The 16,976-nt window shown below is 34.0% G+C and overlaps 1 protein-coding gene across 3 annotated transcripts in view; it reads right to left on the reverse strand.

Moving 5' to 3' along the window:
• Window positions 1-974: 974 nt before the first annotated feature.
• The window catches only part of SLC12A2 (solute carrier family 12 member 2), an 83,628-nt gene continuing 67,626 nt past the window's right edge, over window positions 975-16,976 (reverse strand). Inside the window, exons 20-27 of one of the 3 annotated variants that reach the window (XM_019732390.2) lie at window positions 13,940-14,065; window positions 11,113-11,160; window positions 9,585-9,707; window positions 7,256-7,367; window positions 5,405-5,491; window positions 3,400-3,535; window positions 3,055-3,122; window positions 975-1,784 (exon numbers count right to left, since the gene is read on the reverse strand). In XM_019732390.2, coding sequence (XP_019587949.1) covers window positions 1,649-1,784; window positions 3,055-3,122; window positions 3,400-3,535; window positions 5,405-5,491; window positions 7,256-7,367; window positions 9,585-9,707; window positions 11,113-11,160; window positions 13,940-14,065 — 836 coding nt within the window. In that variant the 3' untranslated portion in view covers window positions 975-1,648. Of the gene's footprint in view, window positions 1,785-3,054; window positions 3,123-3,399; window positions 3,536-5,404; window positions 5,492-7,255; window positions 7,368-9,582; window positions 9,708-10,621; window positions 10,686-11,112; window positions 11,161-13,939; window positions 14,066-16,976 lie in introns of those variants that run through there. The other 2 variants (XM_019732391.2, XM_019732392.2) reach the window with 2 other exon arrangements.

Below are 16,976 nucleotides of genomic sequence, written 5' to 3' on the forward strand. Positions count from 1 at the left end.
CTAATGCGTCTTTTGGAACAAAAATTAATATGAGACCCGGTCTTATTTCTAGGTCTTATTTTCGGGGAAACACGGTAAAATGCAAAACCAGCAACATAAATGTCATTATATACCAGGGGTGCCAAAAAAATGTATATACATGACTTATAGTCATCTTTTGTTATTGGTAAATATTGAGTATTACAATTTTAATAATTTTTTCCTTTCTTAAAATGTGTATACATGTTTTTGGCACCCTCTGTATATATACACATGCATCTGTGAATGTATACACATACACATATACATATACACACACAGATATGTAGATGTATATCCCTTGAAATGTTTTTAGGAAATCCTTCCTTGAATAAAAAATGAAAAACTTCACATTAATAACTATATAAAGCTTGTAGTAACAGTACATATGCACTGTCAAATTTGTACTAGTAGACGATGATGTCAAAACAGACATTTCAAAAGCATAAAGTGGCAGTTTTTCTTAACACAAAAGTCTTAAAGTATTAAGAATGGATTAAATTTAAATGTTCAGAATAATCTGTTCAAACCTGAGTATATTAATTAAGACTAAGCGTACTTGACAACTGAATGAATTAAGCCTAAAAACATTTCACTGAGAAACCAGTGGTCCATTTAACCATTTGATGAGATATTATTTTAATGATTTAAAAAGAATATAGTGAAATTCCATGTAGTGTTTATTGAAATATTCTATGAAATGGCATAGCTTTGTCTAATTTTCCTCCAAAAAATTTTTTTTAGCATTTCTTAAAAGTCCCTCAGATTTGAGGAAAACTCTTAACTTAGGACTTATCTCTCTTCTAATAAATATAAATGATCTTAATGAGTTTTGCCATTAAAGAATGGCAATATATGTTTTTTCAGCATGGTATACAGACGTACTGGATAAATCTTCAACATTCACTAAGGTTTCAAGAAATAATCAAATAAAGATAAAAAGAGCCACTGAGAAGTTTAACAACAACAACAACAAGGTTTATTGGGCCTTTTTCCCTAGAGCTACATTTATACATACTCATACGAACCTAAACTGGGGGTCACTTTTTGGTTCCCATTTTTTTTTTTTTTTTGCATTTTTCATTAACTTGCCCTAATTCTCACCTTTAATATCTAACATATACCTTTACAAAAATCATAGAAAACATACAGTACTCAACACTAATTGGTCAATGGAAGAAAAGCAGTGTCCATTTTATTTTAAGGTGAAAGAGACTAGAAATAAAAATAGCTGAAGGCAAAGTTTGACATTCTATAAATTTATAAAAGAGCATATATGAATGAAATTTGGTTATTTTTCAGAAGGCACCTCAAGGCTAAAGGCTTTTTGTACTCCTTTCATCAATCAAAAAATAACACACTTTTATTGCTATTCAAGTAGCAAAGGAAAACCTGACGCTCATGAGCTTCAGTCCAACAAGGAATCATTAAGATTGAGATACATTATTGACTAAAACTGAAGTCTCCATGCACAGACCAATGGAGCAACTTCCGGTGTGCTTTCAAATTAATGAAATAGTGAGAGAAAAGTCACAGTTCGCCATTGTGATGTTAACGTGTCGCTGAAGATTTCAGTTACTTCACGAGGCACTGAAGTACCATCTGAAGAGCTGTCCACTGTGTAGCACATTTAAGAATAGAAGGTAAGGACGCTCTGATGATTCCCACGGACTAGGAGAATTGGTGGTAGGTCCTTAGAGAGCACTTCTAACCACGCCATATAGAGAGCGCTAGACACAGCACCTTTTCTTGCAACTGGGAGACTCCTGGTATCAAAAGGAGAAAGGAAAGGAAGCAATGCATTTAAGTTGAGAAGAACAATAGGTAATAAAAATTATAAATTAAGTCAGAACAACAGTAACTAAAAATTATTACAGTTGCAGAATATTCTTAAGTGCGGGGAAATTCTGCCTATAGTATAGCAACTACTACTATACTGCCATAACACTATTTCTCTTTTTATTTTTTTAAGTTTGAACAAGATTTTAAAATATTTCTTCATAAGAATAGCAAATAAATATTTCTATAAACCATAACACATTTGGTACCTAACACTAAACCCCAGATTTCCCCTTCATCAATAAGTATGGAATTCTTTTAGGAGAAAATAAAGTTTCCATCTGAATTTAGAAAGTGAAAACTTGGATAAACTTAGAAAGTGGATATACGGATAAATGAAATTCAAACATAATTAATTCTACATATTAATTTTTTCTTCTCACCTCTGTGGGCTTTCATTTCTATTTGTAGATACTGGTAGTAGGGACCAATTGCTCTATAGAGTATTTCTAAATTTCTGTTTTAGCATTTTCCATTATAGGTACTTGATCATCAGCAAAATTTGAAATTTTCTGGTGTATTAAATGTTTATTGCTAATTAAAATAACAAGTCTTTGTGTTCATTTTGGCATGTTATTGAAGGCATGAGTTTTCCTTACCTACTTAGGAACGCAGGCTCCAGGACTGAGAAAATTTGGGTTCAAGTAACACCTAGCTAAGCTGGGTCAGTAGAGGAAAAGCCAGAGTGAGCATCAGCATCTACACTCAATGCAGGGACGGTGTGTCTGTATGGAAAGTTTGTGTGTGGGAACATGGGGTGGGCTACAGACAGGAGCCATTTTTTAAATTTAATCCTCCAGGTGACTTTATGGGGTTATTTCTACGAGGAAGCTGCCTGGGGTCCATATTTTAACTTTGGACCCTTGTACCCCACACATGCTTCATGGCTAGGCTACAGTGTTTCCAAAGCTAAAAATAATTTTAAAAGGTGGGGATAAGGATAAAGGAAAAATTCCAGAATAAACTGTTACGATAAAAAAACATTCACATAAGCTTAAGATTTTTGTTTTTCCTTCCCCCTACTTTCAACGATTCTTCCATATGCTTAAAGTATATTTTAAAGTTAGTTATTTTCCTCCTTTCAACTACTAATTCATTATGGCTGTTAAATAGATATGTACTTGGCATATGAATCAATCCTAATTGCATTATCATAAAGTGAATACCTACGAAAATCTTAGTACAAGTATTACTTACATGACAATGATATTAGCTGTGCTTGAATGTTCCTTTAATAATTCATTTAACCTGATCTGCCGATGTGTCTGAAATGAAACGGACAAAGTCACTCCTAGACCATTTGAATATCTAGTGTTTCATAAAACTATAAGTAGACAGAGAGAAACCAAAATAATTTTGGTGTAATAAAAGTCTGTTCCCTAATTTAAGAAAATTAATTCTTTACACTGTCCATGTATAAATCCAACTTAAAGTAGATTTAATTTACACAACTGGTTACCCCCATAACAAATTGCAGCTCTTGATACTTACTTATATCTTAAGTATTTAAAAAATCACATGGAAGGTTAATGAAAAGAATACCTTGGTCTTATAAAGTTCAAGCTCATTATCTGTTATTCGCCATGGTTCATCTTCTTTCATTTTATCTGCAATATCTTGTTCTTTATCATCTTCATGAAGTCTGTATGGCTCAATCATTTCATCAAAAGCTACAATACTTAAAAAAAAATAGAAAGAGTACAGATAATTATCTTTATTTTGAATTACTTAACAATAAGATCTATAAACGCTAAATTATAACTTGAAAAGTTAGTACTTTCCATCTACCATACTCCCCTCCATACTCTAAATACTGTGATCTCTCTGTATCTACCCCTGCTCCTATGCCCACCCCCCTCAACTTAAGTAAATTTTCACAACAGCCAGAATGATTCCTGTGAGCAATAAGTGAAACTATGTTAATCCTTTATCAAAGGATAACCCAGTTCTAGGACCACTAAATAAAAGTAGTATAAGATTACAGCATCTTGAAGGGAGGAAAGGGCAAATACTAAACATTTAAGAAGACGCAGAATTAATCTCTAGATCCAGAGATACTTAATAGGACAAAAGATACTAAAAGAACATGAATTAGAACATTCTACTCTTCCATGAATGCAAAAAGCATTTTTCAGCAATGCAATACTGTGATTTATGACATTTGGTCTTCATACACAGTTCCTGGCTCACAGCTCCCAAAACCCTTGGAATCTCCTGTGTTGAAAGTGATAAAGGTGTTTTGTTATATTAATGAGGTACCTTTTGGATAACAAGGGTGGGAGCTGGTTGCCAGGAGAACCCACCTTGTGATTAGAGATTTGGAACTTTCAGTTGCAGCCCCCATCCACAACCTACTGGGACAGGGAAGTGGCTGGGGATGGAGTTCAATTGCCAATGACTTAGGCAATCATGACTATACAATGAAGCCTCCATAAAGACCCAGGAGGACAGCTCATGGGTTCCTTTCCCTCCTTTTTGGAGAGCTTCCATTTTGGGGAACCAGAATGTTTCCATGTACCACCTTGCCAGGCCCCAAGCTCCACGAGGCCAGAAGTTCCTTGCTTGGGGACCTCGTCCTATGTATCCCTTCATCTGGCTATTGATTTGTATCCTTTAATATCCATTGTAAGAAATCGGCAATCTAGTGACTGTTCTAGTAAATTAATTGAACACGAGGAGGGGGTTGTGAGAACCACTGATTTATAGCCACTTGGTCAGAAGTACAGGTAACAACGTAGGCTTGTGACTGGCATCTAAAGTGGAGGGCAATTCTTGTGGGACTGAGCCCTTTAAGCTGTGCAATCTGATTCTATCTCTGGGTAGACAATGTCCTGAGTTGAATTCTCAGACACCTTGCTGGTGTTCAAGAATTGCTTGTTGGTGTGGGGAAGCCTCCACACATACATTAGAATGGGACATGTGACACCCATTTTTGAGTATGAAGTCTCATACAAATCTCTCCCTGATTACAACCTTACAAAGGTATTCCTTATTATTTTCTATTTAAAATGAATTCTTTATACCAGCATCATCATTTATTCAACATTTATCTGAGAATAATTAAAATTCTGTCTGGTAATATACATATAATTGTAACAACCACTATATATTATTTTCAGATAGAATATTCCACAAGTCTACTTTTGACTGTTGAGAACTGTGAATGTAACTATTATAAGTAAATTCTTAGATTCTCCTATTTTAGTAATAAAACAAAAGAGTGTAAAGTAATTCAGATGTGGAGTAGGGATTGAGTGGTCATAAACAATGGAACTTTAAAGAACCACGTGGAGTTTCTGTGGCATTATGATTTTCAGAAATTACTTATAAACAGTAATTGAATTCTTTGAAAATTGAAAGCGCTTCGATATCTGCTATAGGCGTGCCAACTATCTGTGCTAGATTTAAAAAGCTGACTTCACATGTAATTAACAGCAGGCAAAACCTCCCGATAATTTAAGTTGAATGATCTGTTACTGAAGTGTCTGGGTAGGTTATCTATAAAAGGTGCAGAAATTTGTACAAAGCAACTTATTCAATTACTTACTTTTCTTTCTTTGGTTTAGTATTAATATCTCCCAGGACCATGATATCAGAGAAGTCTATCCGGAACTTGCTAAGCAAAGTAGCCATCCTAGAACAAAAATTAATAGCACTGAGATACGTGAAGGCTGTGTACAAGTATTTTTATTCTATTTAGGGCTGTGTCTGTGTACCTGATTTATGTATCTGAAAAGCATGATTTATGAAGTCTATTAGGTGCTAAACAAAGTCCATCTGAATTAATTCACACAGTATATGCACAAAATAGAGGTCTAAATTCCCTGAGTAGAGAATTCTGTTATATTCTTTTATTTTCTCTGAATCTCTCCTTAGTATCCAATAATGAATGGACAGAGAAGACATTAATAATGAAATTTAAATGGCAACTAGTTTCTTTAAAGTTAATTTTAGTCAAATTATATTATTAAGTACATGGACTTCAGTAAAAACTAGTAAATAGTTATTTGTTTAATTAATTGTGGATTATTTTTCATCCATGAAGAATGCATATCTCAAGGCCCACATGTAACTTTTTGGGCCAAACTGAAGCTGTAAGTGATGGCATAGATTAAGTCCACAGCCTTTTTCTGTGGGGTGGGGAGGACTTGGACAGGCATGGGTAAGGAGCCCCAACAAGTCTCTGATATTTCAGTAAATAAATACTTTTATGGAGGCATAGCTGGCAAGAAAGCCTTGGTGACAATAGGAAAGCTGAAACATACAAACAGGAAAAGCAATTAACAACAAGATTTCATTTTTAATAAAATAAGTTTTCTAAATTAAGATATTGGAAAACAGATGAGCAACAGGTTTAACTTTTACATTATTTCTACTATTTCTTGCATAATTCACTATTTGAAATGAATAAACATCTAGTTGAATTCTGGTATAAATCTACTAGGTGCCTGCCATGTGTTCTAGGGCCCACGAAACTCAAATTTTAGCCCCAGAATGTGGTGAGTGGTATCATGATTTAGAAAGGAAATGTAACAACTGGGGAGGACAAGGGGAAAAAAATTAGGGAAGGCATTATGAAGAAGGTGACATCCATTCTGGTCTTTAAAAGAATGGAGTATTTTAACAGAGAAGGGAGGCAGTAAAGAGCTATTTATAGCAGAGAGAGGGGAGTAGACAAAGGAGTAGAAGTCTGAAATCACATGCAAGTTTAAGGCAGGTGGAGAAAATGTAAATTACAGTATAAGGAATATGGGGGGGGGGGAACAGGAGATAAAAATAGAAAGAGAACAGGAAGATGTTGTAAAGGGCCTTGTCACATTTTGGCATAGACTTTCTATGGTATATAACAGAGAAGAAGTTAAAGGTATTTTGGGCAGAGGAATCATGATCAAGCTATGCTTTCCAAACATGAAGGTGGGAGCAATGTGTACAATATATGTTGAAAAGGTCAGACACAAGACACAGGGTACTTAGAGAAGCACTGAAACCAAACCTAGAATTGTGACAATACAGACAAAGAGAATGAATGACAATGGCATCCTGCATTTCTGTTGTCTAGAAGTCTACAAAATGTATCCCATATATGAATATGCACTTTCTCCCCTGATTTAAAAGAAAAAAAACTGCTTAACACTTTAATACCGTATTTAATAAAAACTTTCAAAATGTCAATATATTATAAATTATTACATTATCAGTAAAACTAAATATTTACAACTTAAACATAAAGGCTAAATTCAAGACAATAAGGTTTTATGTCTTTACAATTTTCAGCTTTAGTATAGAACAGAACACATGACTGACATTTTATGGATTGCCTAATTTTTATCCTATCGAATCTATATTGTAATAGCAAAGTACTACTAGTTAAATGCCCTTCAATTTAAAGTAGACTTACGCTCTCCGATCATGGTCTATTCTGTTTATTTTTCCACCAATGAATACTCTGATCTTACAATCTTTCCACTTTTTCTTGGTAGTCAGAAGATAAGGTATCAATAAGGTCAAACCTGAATCATGAAAATACAACAAATCATTTACTAAATGCTGATTTTTCAATTAACAACTTTTAATTCAATTTAGTCTCTAAAAACATGCTTACTACATCTCAATATAAAACAAATTTTTTCTTTCTGTCCTTTCAGGATTCAGTCATAAAGCCATAGGCAGGGCTGAACTAAGAGGGAAGCCCAATGAGCCAGGGCCCATGTGAGCAAGGCAGTGAAATGGGACAGTGACCTGGCAGAGTTGGGAAATTAGCCACGTACAGGAAGGTTGAGAATATTCATTGAAGCTAATGGGAGTCAGGTTTCTCACTAAAATAAATAAGAAAACATAAATTGGGAGAAGCTGGACCTGAATCCCTCAGTGTTAGACTGGAAGTGGTTTCCAATTTACATGTACACATACACACATATACAGAGGGTGCCAAAAAAAATGTATACACATTTTAAGAAAGGAAAAAACTATTAAAATTGTAATACTTGATATATGCCAATAACAAAAGATGAAGAATACAAGTCATGTGTACACATTTTTTTGGCACCCCCAGTATACGTGTATTTTCCAAATCTGTCCACTGAGAGGGTCTGGGAGCAAGGACACCCCAGTAGCAACAAGCATGTCTAATGCCCTGACCTTTTATTCTCAATACCACTCTCTATTAAAAGGAATCAGGGCTCCTTGGATAAAGGGGTGATTCAACGGCTGGTGTAAGGAAAGTACAAAACTGAGCCTGGAACATCTTATTAGATCAGAAAATAAAGAATGATTGGGACATGACAAATGGACACAAAAGACTAAACAGGAAATCCAGGACAATTTGAATATCAAAACAAATAATGAGAATGACAAAGCATTTCCCAGTGAATACAAGAGAAATCCAAGAGTCCGCACAGATAGAAATAAAGAGAAAGCTCTTCCTTGTAGTTAAATGCCAACTAACAAATGAGGAAGAAGTTATAGGATTGGAAAATCATCATTTGGCAACCACAAATCCACCATAACAACAATAATAAGTTCAGGCAGAAATATCAATGGATGCTTAAGGTGGTGGTAAAAGTTATATTAACAATGGTATATTGACATAGTCTCAAAGTAACTCCCCACCCCCCAAATATCTGTAACTATAAAAGGGGAAACCAGTAACTCTCAGTGTATAAACCTGGGGAAAACCACCTTACTCAACAGTTCACCAGTGATGGGACAAATCACCATCATATACCACGGTGAGATATGGACAGAAGAAGAGAACAGCATCGCTTCCATGATATTTCTACCAAAAATACTTAACTTGAAAATAATTATGATGCAACATCAAATGGCACTCCAAATTTTACGTGACAGTCTACAAAATGGTCTGTAATTTTTAAAAAATGTTAATACCATGAAGCTCACGGAAAGACCTAGCAACTCCCAAATTGGAGGACAATGAAGAGACGTGACCACTAAGCGCAATGCCTGATTCTGAAATTAATCCTATTGCTTTTGGGAGCGTTGGCAAAACTGGAATGGGGTCTGTCTCTTGGTGAAGAGTATCTGCCAATTCTTAGTAGTATTCCCACAACTTGAGTACATTTAAAACTGTTAAAAAATATATTAACAGGGCCGGCCTGGTGGCTCAGGCGGTTAGAGCTCCGTGCTCCTAACTCCAAAGGCTGCCGGTTCGATTCCCACATGGGCCAGTGGGCTCTCAACCACAAGGTTGCCGGTTCAATTCCTTGAGTCCCGCAAGGGATGGTGGGCTCCACCCCTGCAACTAAGATTGAACACGGCACCTTGAGCTGAGCTGCCTCCTGGATGGCTCAGTTGGTTGGAGGGAGCGTGGGCTCTCAACCACAAGGTTGCTGGTTCGACTCCTGCAAGGCATGGTGGGCTGCGCCCCCTGCAACTAGCAATGGCAACTGGACCTGGAGCTGAGCTGCGCCTTCCACAACTAAGACTGAAAGGACAACAACTTGAAGATGAATGGCACCCTCCACAACTAGGATTGAAAGGACAACAACTTGACTTGGGGAAAGAAAAAAAAAAAGTCCTGGAAGTACACACTGTTCCCCAATAAAGTCCTGTTCCCCTTCCCCAATAAAAAAATCTTACAAAAATATATTATATATATAATACATATATATTATATATTATATATATATATATATATATATATATATATATATATATATATATATATATATATATAATATATATATATACATAAATATAAACAGCCTTACCTCCATCATCAAAAAGCCACCAGACGTCAATAGTCTTCTTTCCTTGTTTTTTCTGAAACTGTGTACTGGCCTCAAGAAGCTTTTGGTCAGCTACATTTAAAGGCACAGCAGGGCCTTTGGATTCTACAGGATTAAGGAGAAAAATACGATTTGAGGGAGATAAATGTTAAAGTCCCTTTTGCTGAATTCCTAGTTTCCTAACTTTTATATATTCAATTGCTTATAATGCAGGTAGCTGCGTATGACATCCATCATAAACCTTCAGTTGTTTATGATTTAAGCATACTTTTTAAATGGTCACAGATAAATACATCTTTACAATAGCTAAACTCATCCAAATTATCTTGCCTAATTTCCAATTTTAAGCATTCTGAAAGAGTCATAAATATCAATCAAGAATATTATAATTGACTGCTGGCTTTTGATTTCTAAATGGCTATATTGGGCTAACTGGACAAATTAAGTTTATGCCTATTCCATAAATATATTTCTTTTGTAATCTGGATTCTCAATAATTCAAAGCTCAAAAATTTTTTAAAAATAAAATGTTATCTATAATATGAAAGACAGAAGGAAGTGGAAGACATACCAATACAATCACAAAATTATCACAGCAAAACCTCTTAGTCTAAGAAAAAATTCCCTTATCTTGACCTAAATTTGTCCCCTCAATATGTAACACCCAAATCTAAAGCCATATAACCACATCTTTCTTTGAACCACAGAAAGATGGTGGGAACTCCCTGGAAGGGCACCTATATGATACAAGTCTTTGGACAATATATCAAGAGAGTTCCCTTTTATATTCTCAGGAATGGGGGGTGGAATCAGCACTGGCTCTGTGAGCAAGCAAATGACTATTATGAAATTCCTACACCAAATTTTGAAAAGCAGAAATCCACAGGAGGAAATCTGATCCCTTCTGCAGAATGTCTGTCATTCACTTTTCATGCTGCCATGACGTACGCAAACATGACAAATGATTTTGCATGATGAAATAATATGGCTACCAAACCACACTGCTCCATAACTCTCACCTCTATCTCCTTTTCATAAAATTCATGTACGTTGACATGACTGTATCTCCCAAACGCAGCAGGACTGTGAGAAATATTGTAATTTTTGAAATGAAAAATATATTAGTATCAAAATTAAGGACTTGGCTGGGTACAACTGATGGTAAAGAATGCAAGTGACACTGCAAATAAACCTATTTCAGTGTCTCTACTTATCATCTAAACCATGCAGTTTAAGTTAAAAAATTAATATTGACTTTCAGGGTTTGAATATTTCAGAAATGCTAAGATGATATAAAAGCATTTGTCTTTGATATATCACCTTTTCCTGGAATGCTTTAACTCTTTAGTTGAACTAATGATAATGTTTCTAATCTGCATTTAATAAATAACTGTAACATCACCTCACCATGAAAATAAAAACTAATGTAAAAAAAGAAAATCATAAGGTTGGAGTTAAGAGTTAACAGTATGAAAAAAGGGATTAAAAGAAAATGATGAAAAATGCCTGCCTTTTTTCAACAGTGGTTGAGTTGGAGTCTTGCCATCCTCTTCCTCATCTAGATTATGTTTAAAAAACACAAAATATAAGTTAATTGCCTTTATATTAATAAAATAATTAAAATGTAAATAGAGCACATTTATAAATAAAACATAGTATGAAGAAACAGTCTGTGAAAAATAATCAAGACTGAAGATAGGTATTTTCTACACTGAGTGTTCAGGACTTTAAAAAGTAAACATATTTTAGACCCCTCCAAAGGGATTACTGATTAACACTCATCCCTAAATTTTATTCCAGTACAAACTGACCAAAACTTCAGTAGAATTTTTAAACTTTCCAACTTTCATACTTGAAATCAGTTGAAGATGTTGAACTATGGCTTACAGAGTAGAAATATGAGAGTAAAAAATTGATGTTGCAGATAATATATAAACTTTGATCATGCCAATGCATCACTGTGCAAATGACTGAAAAGTAAATTTAGAAGCATTTAATGGGTATTTTGTATTTGTAAAAAGTTAATCACTGCTTGAAATATTGAAGAATTTGATCAGTCTTTTGGTTTATATAAAATGCCAGGTTATACAAGAGTGATTTTTTTACACATACATCAATTTGTGTATATGTATATGCATGTATGTATGCATATATTGGTCCATTTACATTTAAATATCTATAAATTATTTTCCTGGGGTTAAGTTTTCATAACCTCAGTGTTTTTTCTTAATGTAAGCTTATATTATTAAGGTTTAAGGCATATAGAACGCCCAACTTGGACAGGAACGAGTACACGGCAGTGGGCTCTTCAGCCAGACTCTCAGCAATCCGATATTCCCACTAACCCCTTTTCTGGCTGTGTGACTGAACTCCTCATTTTCCTCAGTTGTAAAAAGGATGAACAATACCTAACGCTTAAGGCTGTTATACTGCAAGCATTAATGCATTTAGCTCAGTGCTTAACACAAAGTAAGTATTCAAAGGGTGCTTGCTCTTTGTTCCCTTATAGACTATATATATGCCTCAATAATCAAGACAGACATCTCAAATATCTATGGTTATAATAACTACACCAGAATATCTATAATTCTGAAAACTTTTAAAATTGTATAAACTTTTCTAGTTTCTATGCTAATTTTGAAAATAACAGGCTAAATAGAAAATAAACACAAAATAAATTTAATGCTACTTTTGAATGCTAATTTCTTATGCCTGTTATGGAACAAAAACCATTTCAATTATTACATTTAATTTTTTAGTATTAAATATTATTGTTCTTATAAATTAGGTCTTTGATGATAAAAACATTTATAAATATAATTGGATATTTTGTCTTCATTTCAAAGAGCTTGGATATGGTCAAGGAAATATTGATACTTCAAAATGATTTAAAGTAAGTTGAAAGTATTTACATTTTTACAATAAAAAGATAGAAATGTACTGTCTAGTTTCCTACTTTATAAAAATAATGACATCATAAGATTGGGACACACATTAATGAGCTAATGTATAGATAACATCTACTACAATGTGGGAGACACAAAGTAAATGCCTGGTAACTATTACTTCTCCTCCAACCTCATCATAGTTTTATCTATTCCTAAAAGATTCTGTAAAGAAAGGATTTGTTTTGGGCAAGAAAAAAGGATAAGAACAAAAGTAAGAGGAAATGAAAGAACATATACTGTAAACTAAAAATAAATGCAGGAACATAAGAATAGTATTATCACAATCAGTTTAGAGTTTTGAGATGAAACAAAAAAATTACAATCAAGCCAGAAAAGAACTGAAAAGGAAAATGGGTCTCAACTAAGCTCTCCACTACCATTACTCTAGGCAAACAAGGTAAAGGAGGAGGAAAGAAATAAAAAAGTAACATTAACACTTCTAAGTAATGGAGGAGAGATCACTTTTCTCAGAGACGGGATTTGTCCCAAGTTATCAATTTCAGAAAAAGAATGGCAATTATTTTACAGGAATCAAAAGTATGATATGGTTTGATGATTTACAGTGCAGATTTCTCGTTGCGTGTCAGCTGGGAATAGGACAGATGGAGATACTAGACTGAACAGAGGTAGGAGAGTGAGGGTGGGAGAGTAAGATTTGGAAGTCATCCCTCTTTCTTTCTCATAAACATGACATACAGATTTGTGGATGAAAGCACCTGAAAGTCTCATAAGATTTGGAAAGCATTTTGTGGCTTAAAGCACATGAGCCACCGGGGTATTATGTCTGTAATTATGGCCTAATAATTCAGCAATCAAATTCAAATAGTTTGTTTCTTCAGAGACTAAACTGAGAAATAAAATTGCACTTGATTTCTTATTACATTGTTTTACCTAAAGAACTTCAGATATAGTAAATGTAAAAAAAATCCTGAATATCTTAGCACATAAACAAAACCCCTAGTATTTAAGTATCTTGACTTGAACCAAAAAATTACGTAAATTAATTATATAAACTTCATTCCTTTCAATGCTATCATATCCTATATACACACTGCTCTAAAAGTATCATGTTTCTTTCCAAGTTTATATTTAACCTAAGGTTCAAATTAAAATGTTTGATTTAAAGCAAGCATAAATAAAAACATACAAGAAAACATTAGTATATAATTAATTGGTGTGGTTTCTGTTCTATGATCTACTTTAATATCTTAAAAATAAGTAATCATTTTCTTGCCATTTTTGAAAGCCATAATTTTATCTGAGCAATTAGAAATGAAAAGTACAAGTTTGAGAATAGGTTAATTTATTAGCTACATTATATAATAAAAACCATTTCTCCCCCAATTAAAATATTACCTCAATAAAATTTCTTGTTCGAATAAAAATTACCTTTATGTGTAACAGGTTTTTCACCAGATGGTTTGGAAGTATCTAAATCTGATTTCTTACTATACTCCATACTTAGTACCACATCCTTCATACCAGGAGATTTCTCTTGTGATGACAGTAATTCTTCTGTAGATATGAAAGTATTCAAAATATTATCTAAATCTTACATTAACGATTAAAGAAAGCATCATGGCATAAATCAATTAAATGGCAATTCTAAGCAAAGTTTATTATGAAATAAGTTTATATTAAATGATTTCTTGTGCAAACAAATATGATAATCTGTTTTGAAATGACTATTCACTTAAATATGTTGAGCCACAACTAAGTGTCAAGCATTTGAATTATGTGCTGGGGAATCGGTAATGAGTGAGATTCATGAAACAAAGAATCTGGTAGACAAGGGAATGATGTATGACATGTGAATCAACTCTACTCTCAAAGTCATTTACATATGTAAAAAAATGTAAAATGTGACAAATGTTCATATACACGTACGATGACAGACAACACTGAAAAATTATAGCCATGACTACAGAGCCAAAACTAGGTGACAGAGACCTTTTCTAAGCTCATGGTAAAAGTACCATTTCTTCTTCCATCTTTTGGGAAAGAATTAGTACACATGTAACTTCCACCATAAAAACATTTACTATAAAGACAAACATAATAAGAAATTGATCATCTATTCTTAATCCTGATCACTAATTTGTGTTTTAAGAGAAATAACAATAGAAAATATGTGATAGAACAATTAATCCTAAAATGTATATGGAACTATAGAAGACCCCTAACAGCCACAGCAATCTTGAGAAAGAAGAACAAAGCTGGATGTATCACACTACCTGATATCAAACTACACTACAAGACTACAGTAATCAAAGCAGCATGATACTGGCATAAAAACAGACACATAGATCAAAAGAACAGAGAGCCCAGAAATAAACCCATGCCTCCATGGTCAACTAATCTATGACAAAGGAGGCAAGACTTTATAGTGGGGTAAAGACAGTCTCTTCAAGAAATGGTGTTGTGAAAACTGGATAGATACATGCAAAAAAAATGAAATTAGACCACTTTCTTATACCATATACAAGAATAAACTCAAAATGGATTAAAGACTTAAATGTAAGACTTGAAACCATAAAACTCCTGGAAGAAAACAGGCAGTAAACTTCCAGACATTACCCTTAGTAATATTTTTACTGATATATCTCGTCAGGGAAGGGAAACAAAAGAAAAAACGAACAAATGGGACTACATCAAACTAAAAAGTTTTTCACAGCGAAGGAAACCATCAACAAAACAAAAAGACAGTCTACCGAATGGGAGAAGATATTTGCCAAAGATACATAAGAAAAGGGGTTAATACCCAAAATATATAGGAACTCATATAACTTAACACCAAAAAGACAAACATTCCAATTAAAAGTGGCAGAGGACCTGAACAGACATTTCTCCAAAGAGGACATACAGGTGGACAATAGACATATGAAAAGATGTTCAACCTCACTAATCATCAGAGAAATGCAAATAAAAATCACAAGATACCACCTCACTCCTGTCAGAATGACTATTATCAATAAATCAACAAACAAGTGCTGGTGAGGACATGGAGAAAAGGGAACTCTTGTGCACTGTTGGTGAGATTGCAGATTGGTGCAGCCACAATGGAAAGCAGTCTGGAGGTTCCTCAAAAAATTAAAAGTAGAACTACATTATGACCCAGCAGTTCCACTCCTGAGTATTTATCCAAAACACTAAATTGAAAAAAAAAATATGTATCCCTATGTTTATTTCAGCGCTATTCACAATAGCTAAGATATGGAAACAACCGAAATACCCATCAATAGATGATTGGATAAAGAAACTGTGGTGCGTTTATACAATGGAGTATTACTCTGCCATAAAAAAGAATGAAATCTTACCATTTGCAATAATAATATGGATGTACCTAGAGGGTATTATGCTAAGTGAAATAAGTCAGACTGAGAAAGACAAATACCACATGATCTCACTTATATGTGGAATCTGAAAAACAAAATAAATGAACAAAAAAGAAACAGACTCATAGATACAGAGAAGAAACTGATGGTTTCCAGGTGGGAGGGGGACCTGGGGGCTTGGATGAAAAAGGTGAAGGGATTAAGAAGTACAAACTGGCTGTTACAAAACAGTCATGGGAATGTAAAGTACAGCATAGGGAACGTAGTCAGTAATATTGTAATAACTGTATAGTGTCATGGCGGTACTAGATTTTTCGGGGGATCACTGTAAGCTATACAAATGTCTAACCACCATGCTGTACACCTGAAACTAATATAATATTAAATGTCAACTGTAACTGAAAAAACAATTCTTTCAAAAACAACCCTATGAAGTAATTATGTTTTAACAGATGATGAAACTGAGGGTTGGAAGTCAGCAAATTTCCCCAGGCTATAAAACTACTAAGAGAAAAAGCTGAGATTTTTAATGCACATCTGACTCCAAAGCCTGTAGTCTTGATTCCTGTGCTAAACCAAATCCCTGTCTCCAAACCTAATGATGAATAACAAGGATTTCAAAACAATTTTCATAATGATTATAAATACATGAAAGTATTTTCTTCAAGTTCCAATCACATTCAAATCTCAGTAAATTACAGAACTATATAATTTATTAGCCAAGCTGTGATATTTTTGAGTGAAAGAAAACACTACCAATAATTATGCAGAGTTAACAAGTACCCTAAACCTAAATCACTATTAGAGCAAGAGAGAATGAAACAGGTATTTTGCAAGGCCTACTCCAGAGTAAGAAAATTCGTTTTCAGCAAGCCATACTTTTGTTACATGGGTAAAGACATTCCTTTCAGAACTGCACAAAATGGTGAGGGGAGTGGGAGGATTAAAACAGTTTAAATATATAAACAGATGACAAAAGTTCATTATATGCCTCTCAGCTAATTAGGCTTAGCTAATTTTGATCATTCGGTTAATTAATTGATAAGGGGAAAACATTAGGTATGCAAATTTTCTTAGAGCTTAGAATATTT

Source organism: Rhinolophus sinicus, linkage group LG03, assembly GCF_036562045.2.
Source record: "Rhinolophus sinicus isolate RSC01 linkage group LG03, ASM3656204v1, whole genome shotgun sequence".
Taxonomy (NCBI): domain Eukaryota; kingdom Metazoa; phylum Chordata; class Mammalia; order Chiroptera; family Rhinolophidae; genus Rhinolophus; species Rhinolophus sinicus.